We start from the raw sequence: 17,123 nt of genomic DNA, 5'->3' as shown, positions 1-17,123 counted from the left end.
CTGATGTCAGTCCAAAAAACGTTTTTATTGGTCAAAAATACAAATATAATACTCAACATTGAAATCAACCTCACATGCGATTTCCTGTACAAACACCCAAGGCATCACAGTCCATTCTTAGCTGAACCTTAGCTCATTTTCCAGTCCATAGATTTTAGCCTTCAGTGCCATCAGCTCACTCTGAACCTTTTTAGTCCTGGTGTTGGTCTGACGCACCTCATGCAGAATTGCTAGGTCCTGGTTCGGCCCAACATTCAGAGTAACCTGAAACAGTGAGCAGACATACAACTAGTTAAAGTCCAAGTGCTCAAACTATGTTGAAATAATATATGCACAACTGTGAGATTAAAAAGGCTGCAGTAGGCAAGTTAACCTTAAGGAGTTGCTTTTCTACATCTTTGAACTTCTGTCGGAGGTGCTTCAGGTCAGCCTTGAAGCCCTCCACCTCCATGACCCTCCTCTTTTCCAAAGCCTCATAGCGCTGAGTCATCAGCTGAAGTCGCTTGGCCATTTTGTCTGAACGCTCCTGATTTGGTAGGTGAAAAGTGTCAGTAAGAAGAAATTAGGGACTCACTCACAAGACGTGCACGTGAATATAATAGATATAAGCATCAATTGATCCAACTTACCTTGAATATCTCTCTGCCCACGTCTCCTTCCTCTCGGATTTGGCCCAGTTCTGTCTCCAGAGTGATACACTGCTCCCTATACATCTCTGCCAGACGATGTGCTTGTTTCAGATCTTCTTGCAATGCCTAAATAAATTAGGAATTAGTTTAAGTAAACAAAAAAATCCAAATAAATACCCTTAAAGAAAATGAGCTTAATGTTCTACATCAGTATTTAAACTAGTTAGCAGCCACTTGCACACACATATGTAGTGTTTAAAACTATATAAATATAATACTTTTAGCTCCTCCTTGTGTGTTTGCTGTGATTCCGGATGAGGATGGTGAAGGAGCACAGTTGTACTGCTGCTGGGCTGCCATGTTCGTCCTGGATCACCACCAGAGGACCCAGCCTTCCTCAGGCGGTTGTGGCATGAGTCTAGCTCTCTCAGCAGCCGGTCCTTCTCCACCATCCAGCTCTTTTCATGGGTCCGTGTATCAAACTTGAGCTGCAAGTAATCCCTGGTGCTCTCATACAAAAGCTTCTGCGTTTTCTGAAGCCTGAGGTGTCAGATAGAGTCATACAGAAATGTATAATATGCTTGTGTAACAACAATTGGCAGTGCTTTACAAATGAGATAAGGGGATTTATTTTAAAACTAAACTCAGCTGTAGGTGGTTTATAAGTATTTAACAATTATAAATGCACAAATTATTACATAACCCACCTGTCAGTAAGTGCAGTGATTCGATCCTGATCTTTCTGCCATTGTCCTTTTGCTTCCTCTGTTTTAATTCTTCCATCCTCCAGCAGAGATTCTATCTGTTCTTTGGCCAGACGGGTCTGTTCCTCCATCTGAGCCTGTAGCGCCTCCACCTGGAATTATGCAATAAAAGCATGTTTAAGTCCTTGGCAAAGCAAACATCAAAAAACATTTTTTAATTAATTGGCTGCGTGTAGCTTTTAATAAGACAAAATATGACACAAATACCAATTCATGCATATATGTACCTGAAGTAACAAAGTCTGGTTTTCATTCTTGTATTGTTCCAGTGTTTCTCCATCTATACCATCTGCGGATTTTGTTCTTCTGCCACTCTCTGTATAACATGAGAAAGTAAGTAAGTATTAATCTTTTTGAGGACGCAGTTGTGTTTCATTTATTAAAAAAACTAAATAAATATTTAATTAAGTTTTGTATTAACATCAAGCAATAACAGTACAAATTAAAAAGTCACAAGAAAAATATTCTATCTACTTGTCTTTCATTTTGAAATAATACTAAATGTATTAATACTAAAAGTACTAAATGTAAATGTATTGTTTTCCCACCTTTTCTTATCACAGTAGGTTTTAGCTTTGCTGGTCTCAGACTGAGACTTTCCTCCAGTGTGGACTCGGGTTTTCTCTGTGTGATTGTAACCTGTGAAACAAATGGTTATGTTTATTAATACACATTTCAACTTCTGTCAGTTTAGTAAGGTGATTCACTATGCGAATTATAAATTGAAACTCCTGGTGGAGAAGAGGCCTGTTGTGAGATGTGTACAGTACCTTGTGAGGTGGTTCTCTGTGAAAGTATGTGATCTCTCCTGTGTCAGGCCCCACCAGTGCAAGAAGGTGCTGGATTTTCTTCCTGTCCTCCAGCTCTCTGTATAGTATGTATAAACAGATAGCCTATGTCCAAAATCACTATGGAAGAAGTGAATAATTATTTAGAAATCTGCTTTTCTTGCTACAATCACTCACCTGATCTTCAGTCGGTCATTTTCTGCATACAGGCGCAGAGACTGCTCTCTCTCTTGAAACAAATAGACCTGCATGTCACTAAGAGCATTTTGCAGCTCAGCAATTTCTCCCTCACGCTGTCGTACCTCCCACTGTAGTTTATGCTAAGAAAACATAAGAAATAAAATCAGTTCAGTCAATTTAGTCAAGTTAAGCAACTTTAAATATCATGACTCCTTGCTCTGGCTCACCTGGTCCTCTGTGATGCCTTTGTACTTCTCTAGCATCTGCAGCAGCTCTTCGTGTTCGGTGTCAAACTGGGCAATCTTCTGTCTGTAGAACTCCAAGAGCTCCCTAGATGGACGCAGGTACGCCAGCCGCTCATTAATGGGAGGTAGTGGGGAGTCAGGTTCCTGACCAGGGGTCCGGATGCGGGTTCTGTAGATGTAAATAAATGGTCTTTATGGTCCAGTATGAACTTCTGAAGAACTGCATACATATCAACTAGCCTTTGTATATTTTATATAATTACTAACTAACTAGCAAATAACTAAGATAACTCATTACTCCAGCTTAGTAGTGTACTACTTACGAGTTCTGATTAAATCCATTTGGGACAAGTCTTACTGCACAGTATTTAGTAGTAGAGGATGAGATTGGGAAAATAAGTTCCATTCAAGAAGGTTACAATTAAAAGCTTGACATCCTTCTCTGAATGTATCCTGTGTGTGTAACAGACACCGTACTTTCTTGCTATAAGACCTGTACGTTCCCTGCACGTTGAATGAACAATCTTACCTGTGTGGCGTTGCATTTTTAGTTGGAGATTCCATCCTAGTACAAAACTGTAGAAAACAAGACAGAGAAATGTATTGGGCAAGTCTAGTGATACTGACATTTTCGACTTTACAGCAAAAAAGTTGAAGTTGCAGGATTAATATGACATAACATAAGATAACATAACATATCATTATCACGGACACAATGATTGTTATGCTAGGGTCCACAGAGCGTTTCTGTTGGATGTCGTGGATGAGGCGGAAGGCGTAGCGGGAAGTTTAAAACACAGCTCCAAGCGTTAGTAGAAGTGCACACATTTAAAATAAACACATAACTCTGCTCATTTAGGAAGATTAAAACTATTATCTCGTTTAAAATGCCAAACGCAACCTGTTCCCATTACAAAGAAAACAGCGGTTGTTAACGTCAACATAACATTAAGTTCGCTTGTCTCCACTGTTACTAGTGGCCAATTTGTTACTACAAAGCGTGTAGAAAAATGTGTAATTTCAGAGTCGGGATATGCTTAAAAAGTAAAATGTTTTTGTAGTTTTACCTGTAATATATTTTCTATTCTCACGGGTCCGTTCAGTAGTATATTTCGTTGCTATCAAGCATTTGAAACACGGAAGATTACGTCTCTACTTCTTCTTCGTGGGTTACGGAACCAAAATAATATACTATGCCACCTAGCGGCAGTAGTTAAAAACTCAACTGTTGTTTTATAAATAAAACTAGAAGTCAACGATTTTAAGATGATTTGAGGGTGACAAACTGTTGGAATGTGTTTGTAAGCTATCGGTAGTATAATGTGTGCCTCCAAAATAAAGTTAAAATACAGAACTTATAGTGCCATATAGATATATACCATATATGTCTATATGGCACTATATATACTTTTAAACCATATATATAACCATTTAGGTCTGGTCACAAAATTCACTAAATTTGCCTAGTCTTGATTTATTATGATAATCTCAACCGGAAGCTGTGCCCCTACTGGTATTAGCTTGACGAGCGTACCCTGGTCCCGTCCTGTCAAACTTCATTGTCTGGGATCTCACGTCGCTGGTTTTCTACGGCGCCTCAACGATGGAGCGAAAGGTGGCTCGGGAATTTAGGCACAAGGTGGGATACATTCAAATGCCTCTTAAACAGCCGTAGAAATGTTAGTCACTCAGCGCTGGCTCAGTTTTTGACCCTAGTGGGATGTTACGCAGCAGATACAGGCCTGATCGCCATCCTGAACGGAAAAAAGCAATGGTTACTTTCTAGAGAATAAGTTTCAATAAGTGTATTTATTTATAGTCAAACATCTAATTTAGTAAAAAACAAAAAATGAAGTTGTAATTATGGGACATCCTCTAAAACTGACAGGTGACTGGCACCTGTTCTGTCATAGGTAAATACCATTCGGCTGAGATCACCATCAACGAAGATGTTAAGTGTTATTTAATAAGGCTAATACGGGTCTGTGCATGCAGATCACTAGAGTACGGTTTGTGTATGTACTGTACTGTGTATATATAGTAAGTCGCGCAAATGAGTAAAACACAACAGAGGCAGGGAACGTGATACGTTCAGTGCGTCTTGGGCTCCGGAGCATGAGGGGATCGCAACGCTGCCATCTGCGCTGCACGCAGGCAGACAGCCCATATTGTGGGTTCTTCACAAAGGCCATTTCAGCGTTAAATAATGTACATGCGTCAGTGGTGGGTCACTGAGCGAAAGCGATGAGACAATTCAGGGGTTTAATTAGTGCTGAGGGGCTGAACACGGAAAAGTCGGGCCTTGTTCCTTTTGTGGAGGTGACTGTAAGAATGTGTGCGCTTGAGTTCTCAACATTCAGCTGATAAAACACTGTAGTCTGTGCACATTATGAAAGAGCCCTTGTATTGTATGAAAATGATTTCAAACTCTAAACCAGGCTGTCCCCTCCCAGATCAGGATCTGGACAGGGTTCATCCTATTACTGTAGTTTATGGTGCCAAAGTCTGCATGAAGCGCAGGCAGTGGGAGTCGCTCATTGTATCACTCCTCCAAGCTCCATAAAATTTTATGAGATGTCATAAAAGATGTCACACACATTCTAACTGAAACCCAATTCATTCAACAAACTCCTGGTTGAGCTGAGTTGATTTAAAACCCTACATATGATTATACAACAACTTCAGAATGTGTGTGTTTTTTTCCGTGTGTGCGTGTGTGTGTGTGTGTGTGTGTGTGTGTGTGTGTTTTGTGTGTGTGTGTGTGTGTGTGTGTGTGTTTAGCCCGAATGTTTACCTTTGTTTGTGTCCGAGATGTAAGACGACACTGCCCTTTCCTATTGCAGCTTCTCCTCAGCTGCACTGCCATTATTCCCACTCGGTGGTGTGTCTGTTGAGGAACGGTGGCTCATCATCGCAGGCTCAGGGCCATGGAAATTCCTCATTTCAGACTTTTAGCTGATCTCATCTCTCGTTTACAAAAAAAAAACAACGCTCGCTTTTTTTAAAGATTATATTTAGAAAAAGAACAAAATGTGTTACATTAGCGATTGGCCGAAACGTTTTCTCAAAACTGTTCTGCAGCATCTGAGCCGACACAAGGTATGTATGACACACACACACACACACACACACACACACACATGCAGACCTGTGACACACCCCGTGGTAATTTGCTGACATGTCGTATGTTCTGCAGCGAGAAGAAAGCCGGCACCACATGTTTGTGTTTTGTTGCAGGTGGAGTTGCTGATTGAGAATGAAGCCGAGAAGGACTACCTGTACGATGTCCTCCGCTTGTATCATCAGTGAGTAATGCTGTCCGGGCTCAGTGTGGTTACAGTCTGTGTGTATTTTCATCCCGTCATGCACAGATCTGAGTTATTACATCCTAGACTGGGACACTTATGATAATTAATTCCTGTCGTGTGTCTGAATTATGCTTAATATAGCAATATTTTCAATAATATTCCTTAATCTTGTTACTGTTAGTCCTAATGCACATAAGTACGTAGACCAGCAGCATAGCGCGTGCTCTTTATCATGATTTCTCGTGACAGGCTTCAGAGGTCTAGGTTTCAGTTCATCTTTGTACCCTGGTTAAGCGTCTGATCAGTTTCCACTGTGCTCTGACAAGCCTGGCTAGTTGTCCACAAAAGCTCTTTTTATGTTCCTCCTCCAAACAAGGCATCTATTAATAATTCAAGGAGGAGGCCCGGTGTACTGATTTTCTATAATAGCTTTTATTTTGCTGCTATTTTTCTGAATTAAAAATGTACGACAGGGAAAGATGTTACTGATCTTCTGACTGTTGACTGTCACCAAAAAAAACATTGTGATTTAATCCTCTTTCTTCTTATCCTCCTCTAACTCTCTCAGGTCCATGGAATTGACAGTCCTGGTCGGGGACCTGAAGCTGGTCATCAACGAACCAAAACGCCTGCCCCTGTTTGACGCCATCCGACCCCTCATCCCCCTCAAACATCAGGTGGAGTACGACCTGCTCACTCCCAAGAGGTCACGGTGAGTAGTTTCAGGCTGACCCTGTGCTAGTTCTCCTGTTCTAAGGCTTCCGCATCTCCTGCATCTTGTTTTGTGTCCTTCCCCTGTCCGTGCAGGAAGCTCAAAGAGGTGCGGTTGGATCGGATGCATCGCGATGGACTCGGTCTGAGTGTTCGCGGGGGGCTGGAGTTTGGCTGTGGTCTTTACATATCGCAAATTGTCAAGGATGGTCAGGCTGGAAACGTTGGCCTGCAGGTCTGAGGAGTGTCAAAACGTCTGACTATTTCTGAACATATATTGATTTTAGGTTATGTGATGATGTCATAATAGATTAAACCCACTAGATGGGGTGAGACATGATGTTTGTTGATTGTTTGCCACTGACGGTGCGACTTTGGTATTTGGGGAGGTTAATAAATACTTATACTTAGTATTTGTGTAAATGAAAAATAATATTGCATTGGACCACTGCACCAGTATGAGTTTTAAATGTGTTACTCTTTATTGCATAAATGAACTTGAAGTTAGGAGCTAGGGTTATAACTAAGGACGTATTGAAAGGTAACATTATTCAAGAACTCTCCGTCTGTGTTGATTTATAGGTGGGCGATGAGATCGTGCGCATCAACGGTTACTCCATCTCATCCTGTATCCATGAGGAGATCATCAGTCTAATCAAGACAAAGAAGATCGTATCACTCAAAGTCAGGCGTACGTATGAACAGTAGCGTGATTGTTTAACATTAATGGCTCTTTAATCTGTTTGTGTTTTCTCTTGCGTGCACAGATGTGGGCATGATCCCAGTGAAAAGGTGAGATTATAAAAAAATGGAACAGCATTCATTTGTTAGTTTGTCAGTGTGTTCACGTTTCGTTCTCTTCTTCTTTCAGCTCATCAGATGAACCCCTCAAGTGGCAGTTCGTCGATCAGTTTGTGTCTGAGTCTGGGGTATTGGACGTCCTGTTTTCCAAATGTGCGTCAAACACGTGTATCAAATCGCCACATTCAAATTTCTTTTCCTTGTGTTTAGGAGAAAAGGAGCAGTGTTGCGGGCTTGGCATCGATGGGAGGGAAGGAGATCAAGGAAAAGAAGGTTTTCCTCAGCCTTGTGGGCACGAAGGGAATGGGAATCAGCATCTCTAGTGGTCCCACCCAGAAACCTGGCATCTACATCAGCAATGTCAAGCCAGGCTCTCTTTCTGCCGAAGTTGGACTCGAGGTGATTGTTAAAAAACACATCAATGAAACCCTTAAGCCTATTTGTGTTGCTCCTGTGAAATACCTTCATTTTTTTATTTAAAAAATGTAGGTTGGAGACCAGATTGTGGAGGTGAATGGGGTGGATTTCACCAACGTGGACCACAAGGAGGTGACGTTTGATTAAAAATTATGGTACCATTTATGGTAACAGCAGCTGGAGTTTGTAGTTTGTAGTTTGATTTTTTTTTGATCGTTTCAGCCACTGACACATAACATAGCAAATAATGTAATACAAGTCATGAAACTATTAGTAGATTCTTCACCTACTGTAATTTTATACTTCCAGGCTGTGAAGGTCCTGAAGAGCAGCAGAAGTCTGACTATTACTGTTCTGACTGGAGCTGTAAGTAAATTGAGGTTTATAATTAATAATCTATTTATTATTAAAACAATCTGTAGCTCAGTTGGGACACATCATTTTGCATAAAGTGATGTATTGCTTTGTTTTTTTTTACACTTGAATGACCTTTTATATGAAGTTGTAATGGTAAAACAAAATTGCGTCACACAGCCCACGCCTGCATATTTATTTTGAATGTGCACACCCAAACGTCTGCTTTCCTGCACCGCCAGATTAATGTCCCTTCTGTTTTCTAAGACATCACAGCCCAGCGTCTGCCTCAGCAACAGTTATCATCAGTCAGGACACTGGGCACGTTGTTTACCTCCAGACTCATTTGCGATGACTGCGTAGCCACGACAGGCAGTCCAGCGTTATTTACTGTGTCCTCTGATGCCTGTCTGATGCGTTTATTTATGCCGAGTGTGTGTGTGTGTGTGTGTCTATACCACATATTCAGGATCTCCACTCTAAAATTTGTTGCCTCTGCTCCCAAAGTTGACTTCAACCAAAGCTCATATCCTCTCACCTTCCATATGGATATAATTTATTCGTACTACTAATATTTTCTGCTTAGCGTTACTCCATGTGTATAGAGCAATTATGTCCTATTGGTTTGGACTTGTCCGCCTGTCTCCGAAGCCTTGAGGCTGGAGGGACCCTGACTGTACTCTGCTTTTCCATGATCGACATCTCTGTCTGTTGTCACTCTCTCAGGGCAGTGACCTGTTTATGACAGACGGGGAGCGTCTGGCTGAGGAGGCCCGCAGGGAGCTGGAGAGGCAGGAGCTGATGCACCAGAAGCGGCTGGCAATGGAGACCAACAAAATCGTCAAGGAGCAACAGGAGAAGGAGAAACAGTGAGTGAGCGGCAGAGAGTGACGTGTATGAATGGACGGAGACTGTCAAAGTGCCTGGAAGCAACTGTTTGTTGTAGATTGCCTGACATTTTCAGACAGACTGACTAAATTCCTAGCTTTTTGTAGCTTGTTATAGACTGAGGTGCAGTGTTCCTGATTGTTCAGAGAGCGTTGCTGCCTTCGCACATCTGTCAGCGATGCGATTGAAGTACGACTGGGTCCTGTAATCAGCCCTGGGAATAGTGCAGTCAGTCTGACAGAGGGTTATCTTTCCATAACAAGGCTCGTAACCTACAGAACATTATGTCAGCGCTTTCTAAGAATCCTGTTTCTTTTTTCGGAGGCGTCCTTCTCTCTGCATTTTGGCAACTGAGCCCTCCTCTGTCGGCCTGTGTCGATCGTGTGCATGTTTTATGAGCGGAGGTTTATGTTGGTGTGTTTAACAGGAGAAAGATGGAGATCGCTCAGAGGACTGCGGAGGAAGACGAGCGTTACAAGCAGGAGATGGAGAAGTATTCAGTTATTTATTTGGCCTGTAATACATAACTTGGCATTTTGGAAATATATACAACACCTACAATATGACCTTTTTTTCTTTATAGCATTGAAGCCTTGGAGAGAAAGCACAACAGAGACTGGGAGGAGGACTGGGGAGCAAAAGACCGGCCCAAAAGCCCCAAGAGTCCCCACACTCCCACAAGCCCATCGACGTCCCCACCTCAACTCAACACCACCCCGACTCCCAAGGCCAAGAGTTCCCGTAAGCGGCTTTGACACCGTCCCCCCTTAAGATGCATGGGGTTCTCTCTCTTCAGCTCCAGCTTCATTCACTTTCCTGCCGGCTCCTCACCGAGCCTCCCTTTACTCTCTGCATGCTTCCTGTCTCCCTTTCCTCTCCCTTAAGCTAATGAAGCCGGCTCCTTCACGACGGAGGACGCGGAGGAGGAGGAGGAGGAGAACGGACAAGTGAGTCTGGGGCCCCATCTGTGCATCGTTACAGCTCTTGTATAAGGGTTTAGATGGAAACTAATGTTTGCAGTCTAGTGCTAGATTTCCTTTGACAACCAAATTTGAACTACTGGCAACAACGTTGGCACGTGAAGGAGGAATTTCTGCGTTCAGATCTGACTTAACCTTTTTTCTGAGTGCTGTGTTGTTACTTTTTTGTGTGTTTAAAGTGTGTGGATACACTGGTGTGCGTTTGCTGTGGCTTATATCAAAAGCTGAATCATACTAATGAGAACAACATGTTTATATCCATCTTCAGCGTTCGGCTGGTTTTATCGATATGAAGGGAAACTGCCATCGATGCGCAAGGTACTGTGAGCTGTGTGAGTTCAGTGTGGGTTTTAGGGTCCTTCATAGAGTTGTACTGCTTTGATGTTTTTCTAATGGTCAGTATCAGTGTGATGTCCAGTATTTTTGGTATTTGGAGTGCTGCGGCCCGTCCCCCTGCTGCTGTATTTCCTAACTGATGTTAACACAGAAAGGAGAAAAGAAGAAGAAGAAGAAGAAAGTGTCTAGAACGGACACGCTGCAGGAGCAGCGAAAAAGCAAGAAGGAGATGGAGTTTGAGCTGAAACTCGCCAAGGAGAAAGAAGAGATGCACGAGCGGGAGAAGCAACTCAAGATCAATAGGCTGGTGCAGGAGGTAGGGAAGGGGCGGAGGGTTGAAGATGGAGTCATTAATTGCTAATTACCTATGTGAGAGCACAAGTGTAGGAGGCTCTGATGCCTGCCGGCTGTGCACCAGGTCTCAGAGACAGAGAGAGAGGACCTGGAAGAGTCTGAGAAGGTGCAGCACTGGGTGGAGCGTCTTTGTCAGACTCGGCTGGAGCAGATCTCCTGCGTGGAGAATGAATCGCCCGAGGTACAGAGTGAGAGATCCTCTGTCCGAGCTTGTTTTCTTTGTATAGAAGTATTTCGTTAGGATTAGAATTTCAGTTAAACTTACTGGGGGGGTCTGGATGGTCGGGGTTAAAGGAGAATTAACACACCTCCCTGTGACTTCAAGCTCTCCCCGCCTCGCTCTGTGGCCTCTGAGCCCACGGTGAGGCGTTTCGCAGGCGGCCTGCATCTGGCCACCACCGACCTGGACGACATCAACCTGGACGATGTGGATCAGAGCCTGAGGGGCCCTCAAGCCCTGAAGAGACTGGCCCCCACCCAGCCCAGCACCAGCCAGCCCCCGCCTCCCTTGCCCCTGCCTCCGCCCTCGCCCAGGCTCAATCCCACCATCCCCGCCCACTCCCCTCCCATGTCGCGACCGCCCCCGCAGCGGCGGCCTCCCTCTCCGCCCAGCGCCAGGAAGCCCCCGTCGTCCTCGTCCACGATGGCCACCAGGGGGCGCAGGGCTCCCCCTCGTCCTTTTCCTCACCAGCTCCCTCACCCGTCTCCCTCCTACTACCCCGCTCCCGCGCAGTCGTCGAGGCCTCCGTCTTCCCCTCAGCCTGCTCCGCGGCCCCCTCCGCCGCCGCCGCCCCCTCCTCCCCCGCCTCCCCCGCCCCCCCCTCCTCCCCTCCCTCCGCAGCGCTCTGAGAGCCAGGTGGGGGCCCGCGGCGGGCACCGCCAGCAGCATTATCCTCACCGCCAACACCCTCCCAGCCCCCCTGAAGGTCGGAGCGAGTGGGAGGCGGGCGGCTATCTGCCGAGAGGGGGGATTTTCTCATCTAACACCAGTGAGCTGTCCTACAGCTCCAGTCCGAAGGTCAGAATCAAACACGTGAGAGGAGCGAGGTGTGGAATGGCTTTTCCTTTTTGTGTTGAAGTGATGGATTTCTTTAAATTGATGCTGAGTGGTTGCATCAAAGAATTGACTTCAGGGGATTGAATCCTACAGGACATTCGCTGTCCTATGTGTTTTACGTATGTTTTAACGCCGCTACACTGACTATTCATTAATTTCTAATCTTCTCCAGCTGGGGGGAATGTGTTCAGATGTACGGGTAGTCGCTACTGATGTTTGCTGCAAGCTGTGTGGTGTGCAGTGATGATGACGATGAGAGCAGCAAATCGCTGACGTGGCAAAAGTGTATGTGCAGCTTGTTTAACAGTCTAGGGCACCTGAGAAGCGAGGATGTGCGTGTTCATCTTCTCTCGCTGTGGTCCAGGTAATGAGAAACACGTCGCATGCCAGTCGCATTTCCACTTCAAGCTCTGCGTTGGTGAGTCTCCTGCTGCAAACATCCCACGCACGCTTTTCAAAAGCCTTTTCTGGTTTGTTGAGTTAGTGAGCGAAGGTGTTTTCTCTAAATGTTTAAATGTCTACCCCCCCCCTATACTGTAGCAACTAGCTCCTAGTCCCCCCAACCAGAGGCGTCAGATGGCCCCCGTCATGTCCAAACCCGTCATGCTGCCCCAGTCTCAGACCCACCGACCAGATCCACTCCGGCCCGCAGTCCGCTCTGAGGGCCTGGTATGGAACACATCACACTACCGCAATCACCAGTCCTCTCCCTGCCTAAAAACCCTTTAGATCAGCGGGCCATGAAGCATTGAGCCATCTGACAGTTATGAGGGATTCACCTCTGCATTCTTTTCCAAGCCCTGCCGAGTCTCCCAGACTCCAGCGCTGTTTCACCGAAACCCAATTTGTGGTTATTAGATGACGCCAGGGGAGCCATTGTGCTTCCCGTCGAAGGCTCTAATGAAAACTGAGCAGATTCGTTTATTTTTCAAACAGCGTTTTCTCGGGGCAAATCGACCCAGCGGCCCTGTAGCTTCGCATTAAGTCACATATTCGCACCCGGGGGCACAACCGAACAGCCGCTGAGCCTCCAGCCGCCTCCAGCAGCTGGACATGGACATAGGAAAGGAAGGTGCTGGGAATGGCGTCATTCTAGAATGCAGTATATCCACAAAGGTTTCAGATACTCAGGGCACCAGGTTCAACTAATGTTGACTGAAGGCTTAGTTCAGTATTGACTGTGTTTGGTGTAAGCAGCTGCAGGCTGGACTGTTAGAAAACCTGATCTTTAGATCTTCAGGGTGTGGGGCTTCTGTGGCGTTAATACCATGATTACTGAACGCCTGCCTTGTGTTCCAGCCTCCAGAAATGCTGAAGCGGATGGTGCCTTTCAACTCGTCCTTTAAATCAAACAACAAACGTCAAGTAATCTGCCCCCTTTACCACCTCAATTACTCTCCTGAGTGCCTCTGTCCTGTCTTCCTGTGGAGTTTCCTTGTCTGTGTTCACACGTCAGGTTTCCTTATTGTTGACGGGAGGCTTCATTGTGGGCTTGTCTTTTATTTGTACAGTATTGACTGCTGCATCGCTGCAGCTTCAGGTCCAGTTGCGCAGCTTCTGCATGACTGGACTTTAACTGATTTAAAGTGCATAGTAGTGAATACAGTGTAGGAAATCATGCCATTGAGGCACTGATTAGCTCGAAGGCTTTGTGCGTTTTCACTCTGGTGACTCCAGTGGTTGCCTGGAGACAGAAAACATCGTCTCATTATAGCTGTTATCCCTAATATCAGCCAGATTGTTTGATTTGATTTCAGTAACAAATGAAATTTGTTTTTTCATGTGTCTGATGCTGAGCTTCTGTTTTGGTGATGGGAAAAGAACAGTTGGCTACAGTGTGTTGCTGCAGAGAGACAAATGTCCTTATGAGTCATCACATGTAGATCAACATAATTGCCTTCTCTAGGAGGTTTTTTCTCTTTCCTTCTTCGTTCCATTAAATATTGCAGCTGTCGCCATTGATAGGAATGATTGTGTGTGTGCGTGTGTTACTGTATAGTGAATTACTCTTCTTGTCATTGGATTAAGGTGCGAGGCTTTAGGTCATTGTGCGTTTTGAGTTGACGAGCGTCTCCGTCTATTCACTGTGGCATTAGAGCTTCACCACTAAACTTGGTTGTCAAGGGAAATCGGAGCAGGACGTCATGCAAAGCCTTTTGCGCTGCAGAGAGGTTTCTTAGAGATTGGTTTGTTTCCTTGTGCTTGTTAACTCTCCATTGACATATTGATCCGTTTTGATGAACTGCGTATTGATTCTCTTCCAGGGATTCCAGAAACATGGGGAAGATTTTGATCCCTACTCAATGGTATTGTAAACCCGAGCTTATTAACATTAAGTCCACCATATGAAAGACTAACTTATGGCAGATATATATATATGTACTGTACAATGGTTTTGCTGTCAGCAGGAATAGAAGCATCATCCAAGACATTAAGACGTCTAGAAAATTACCCAGTAATGACAAACCCATTAAATAGCATTAATGGCTGTGCTTGTACAGGGAGGTTAACTTAATCTCGTTGCTATTGACCTAATAGGCTACTTATGATAAATAGCCATTTAAACACAGCTACTTAGGCTACAGTAAGTGATATGACTTCCCAGGAAAAGTGTAAATACAGTATGTACAGTAAGTGCTTATTCTTGTGATTAATTAACAAGTATCTTCCGTTTTTGCTGCCTGTGAGCGTTGGGATATGTGTGAGTGGGAACATGTTGGTGGAAGCTGATATTCTGCCTTTTGTGTCCCTGATTCTTAGTTTTCCTCGGAGCAGATCGCCGGACGAGATGTGCGACTGCTGCGGATCAAAAAGGTACTGGCCGCCTTCGCCGGTGAGAGGAACCCCACCTGTTGCTCACAGCCGAGACATCTGAACGGACGCCGGGGCCTGTTTGCCTGTCGTTTTTTCAGACTGGGCAGCTCGACGTCGCGCTGGAGGGCGGAGCGGACTCTCCCCTGGGGAAGCTGGTGGTGTCCTCTGTGTATGAGGGTGGCGCTGCAGATAGACATGGTCAGTTTAAGTTTGATTACTGCATTTAAGGGACAGCTGGACGTTCATTATGCTACTTACACAATATTAATGCCCTTAAACCTACTGTAACGTGTCTGTTTTTAAGAAGCGGGCATCAGTGAACACTCCTGACTCCTCAGATGCTGCATGTTTCCACAGTGCTATGGGGGAAAAGCATGTTTACTCGGGTTGCGTTAGATTCCAAAGTGTCTGAGTGCCTCTTCATTGGCTGCATTTTTCCTCGGCAGCTGGAGCCGGCGCTCTGCTGTCTGTGTGCGTCACCAAATAAATGCGTCGGCCACTCACGAGTCTGTGGCGTCTCTGCTCGTAGGCGGCATCGTGCCAGGGGACGAACTCATGGCCGTGAATGGGAGGATCCTGATCGATGCCACGCTGACCGAGGGGCAGAACTCGCTGGCTCGGGCCTGGAACAGTGGAGGGGTAGGAGTCAGACACGTAGAAAACAATGAGATGCCATGCTCCGTCTTCTAAAACAGATGTTTACCTTAGCAGCCACGACTGAAGGGTGCTGTACTGATTATAGCCAGGCCCCATCAACTGTGATGGATTGCCGGTGCCTGTCGTTGTTGCACTTTCTGTCAGGTGAATTGATTTCACATTATTTATACATTCATTTTCTTTCTTTTTTTGCTCTCAGGACTGGATTGATGTTGTGATTGCTGTTTCCCCGCCGAAGGAGTACGAGGACGAAGTGTAAGAGCCCTTGTTAATTCGGCCTCTCCTTGATTTCAGTCGAATTATTCATCATCAGTTGTTCACGTTACTATTTTTACAGTTTATTGAAACGCAGTTTTGTGTGTACGTGTGTACGCAGCCCTAAGTCAGCATCAGTCAGTCCCACTGCGAACACAAAAGTGTTCGAAGGCAGCGCCACGCTGTACAGACACGGCTACCTGCTCCAGCACTAGCCCCCACCCTCCTCCACCTCCTCCCCGTCTGGGTAATGGACTCAGCCTTCGCTGCGCGTGTCAGAGGATGTTTGGACTGGCATTGATGTTCTTGGCTGGCCCCGTTTCTGTTCCCAAGCACATGTGACAGTCTCCCTGTCAATCAGAAAGCGTGACCGAGCAGAGTAGTCTACTCGCTCGCTTCAGTGTGTACATATGCCTATTCTAAGCTTCTTCCCTTTGTGTTTGAAGAACAATAGAGCCTGTGCTATTTGCGTGGTGACATTTACAACTAATGAGTTCCAGTGACTCGTCCCACCATATATCTGCCAAATCCCTGCCCAATGAGCCATATATAAACATACAGGCACGCGTGGCCTCTGTGGCGCCGTGTCCCTGGGTCATGGACGTCCGTAAAGGCAGCGTAGGACTCCTGCCAGCCTTCAGCAGTCGTTCTGATTGATGTTGCTCCATGGGACTGTTACATGTTCTGACTTTCTGCTCGAGTTTCTCCTCTCCCTCCCGCTCGAGAAGCCGTTTTGTGTCGCCTGCGTGTGTTGGTCTGCTGTGTTAAAAAGCTCGGTGGAAGTGTTTTTCCCACTGCATATATTCATTAACAGCCCAATGCCCCCTCATGCCATTGATTCGCTCTTCTCTGCCCTCCTGCAGGACGTTCTTCTAGACCGGTCGACACACTGCCAAGAAAACCTGAGCTGCTTAAACATGAGGCTTTTTGCCTTGATGATTTCTTCATGAGTCGCTGTGTTCAGCACAAATAAATGATTCTGTTTCCTCCTCATCCCCCGTAAGCAAACAGGCTTGACTTTTTCCGACTAGTCAGCGTTACAGCTGTCTCTTTAATGGTGACCCTGGTGTCATGTGTAAGGATGTTGACAGGATGCGATCAACAAGCCTGTTTCGCTGTCTAGTTTTGTTAAAGGATGCTCCCGTCAGTCTTTACTTGTTTCCCATAATCCTCTTGACCTCTGCTTAAGCCTAAACATGACTGACCTCGTTTATAAACATATGGCTGCGTTGATGTTCTCATTACATGTGTCTCATCTGTCCCTATAACAATAAAGAGGAAACACAAAGCAGGCAAGTCCAGATCAATAGGACTTGTTTAATGTGCCTTTTCAAAGCCCAATAAAGAGCTGCTGATGTCACACCATTGACTTTATGTTGTGCATAATGATGCTCTACTCTCGCTCTCTCTCTCTTTCTCTGCTTTACTACTTTTTTGTTGACGTTATCAGCTCAAGCTAAGGTCTTATATGAAAGTGGACATGTAGTCTCTCATTTAATGATTTTTTTTCCCCATTTTTGGGGACTGTCCATTAACACAACTGTGCATTGATTTGCGTCCAACTATGGTGACTAAGACGTGAAAA

The 17,123-nt window shown here is 45.1% G+C and overlaps 2 protein-coding genes across 4 annotated transcripts; one reads left to right on the top strand and one right to left on the bottom strand.

Moving 5' to 3' along the window:
* Positions 1 to 4: 4 nt before the first annotated feature.
* On the bottom strand, positions 5 to 3,818 carry ccdc77 (coiled-coil domain containing 77). The gene is made up of 12 exons (XM_029152438.3): positions 3,674 to 3,818; positions 3,136 to 3,182; positions 2,589 to 2,775; positions 2,359 to 2,501; positions 2,164 to 2,260; positions 1,942 to 2,032; positions 1,621 to 1,709; positions 1,337 to 1,485; positions 908 to 1,169; positions 630 to 755; positions 374 to 526; positions 5 to 264 (listed from the first exon to the last, which is right to left on the bottom strand). The coding sequence occupies exons 2-12, from the start codon at positions 3,168 to 3,170 to the stop codon at positions 118 to 120; spliced, it is 1,479 nt and encodes a 492-aa protein (XP_029008271.1). The 5' UTR covers positions 3,171 to 3,182; positions 3,674 to 3,818; the 3' UTR covers positions 5 to 117.
* A 258-nt stretch (positions 3,819 to 4,076) lies between these two features.
* ush1c (Usher syndrome 1C) lies at positions 4,077 to 16,905 on the top strand. Of its 3 annotated transcripts, XM_029154438.3 has the most exons (20): positions 4,091 to 4,245; positions 5,844 to 5,911; positions 6,483 to 6,626; positions 6,722 to 6,860; positions 7,208 to 7,316; positions 7,393 to 7,417; positions 7,497 to 7,554; positions 7,637 to 7,825; positions 7,916 to 7,975; positions 8,153 to 8,209; positions 8,924 to 9,066; positions 9,513 to 9,578; positions 9,669 to 9,826; positions 9,971 to 10,032; positions 14,077 to 14,118; positions 14,573 to 14,626; positions 14,725 to 14,824; positions 15,156 to 15,265; positions 15,483 to 15,538; positions 16,402 to 16,905. In XM_029154438.3, exons 1-20 carry the CDS (start codon positions 4,210 to 4,212, stop codon positions 16,412 to 16,414), a joined length of 1,689 nt encoding a protein of 562 aa, XP_029010271.1. In that variant the 5' UTR covers positions 4,091 to 4,209; the 3' UTR covers positions 16,415 to 16,905. The 3 variants fall into 3 exon arrangements, 2 of the variants coding, with proteins under 2 accessions (XP_055365731.1, XP_029010271.1); XR_008694963.1 differs by lacking the exons at positions 14,077 to 14,118; positions 14,573 to 14,626; positions 14,725 to 14,824; ... (1 more) ...; positions 15,483 to 15,538; positions 16,402 to 16,905 and adding exons at positions 10,334 to 10,383; positions 10,553 to 10,717; positions 10,820 to 11,208 and having other exon boundaries at positions 4,077 to 4,245; XM_055509756.1 differs by lacking the exons at positions 14,077 to 14,118; positions 14,573 to 14,626; positions 14,725 to 14,824; ... (1 more) ...; positions 15,483 to 15,538; positions 16,402 to 16,905 and adding exons at positions 10,334 to 10,383; positions 10,553 to 11,209 and having other exon boundaries at positions 4,077 to 4,245.
* Positions 16,906 to 17,123: the final 218 nt, after the last annotated feature.

The sequence above is a fragment of the Betta splendens genome, chromosome 6, assembly GCF_900634795.4.
Source record: "Betta splendens chromosome 6, fBetSpl5.4, whole genome shotgun sequence".
Lineage (NCBI taxonomy): Eukaryota > Metazoa > Chordata > Actinopteri > Anabantiformes > Osphronemidae > Betta > Betta splendens.
Note: the sequence above shows the minus strand (reverse complement) of the source record. Positions and strands in the feature narration are given on the sequence as shown.

Excerpts from the sequence above, each read along its gene's own strand:
- ccdc77 (XM_029152438.3), bottom strand. The coding sequence starts at position 3,170 with ATGGAATCTCCAACTAAAAATGCAACGCCACACAG. Across the intron at positions 2,502-2,588 it reads AAGGCATCACAGAGGACCAG|CATAAACTACAGTGGGAGGT; the intron begins GTGAGCCAGAGC and ends ATGTTTTCTTAG. Across the intron at positions 1,486-1,620 it reads ACCAGACTTTGTTACTTCAG|GTGGAGGCGCTACAGGCTCA; the intron begins GTACATATATGC and ends GCATAATTCCAG.
- ush1c (XM_029154438.3), top strand. The coding sequence starts at position 4,210 with ATGGAGCGAAAGGTGGCTCGGGAATTTAGGCACAAG. Across the intron at positions 4,246-5,843 it reads CTCGGGAATTTAGGCACAAG|GTGGAGTTGCTGATTGAGAA; the intron begins GTGGGATACATT and ends GTTTTGTTGCAG. Across the intron at positions 7,555-7,636 it reads AGTTTGTGTCTGAGTCTGGG|GAGAAAAGGAGCAGTGTTGC; the intron begins GTATTGGACGTC and ends CCTTGTGTTTAG.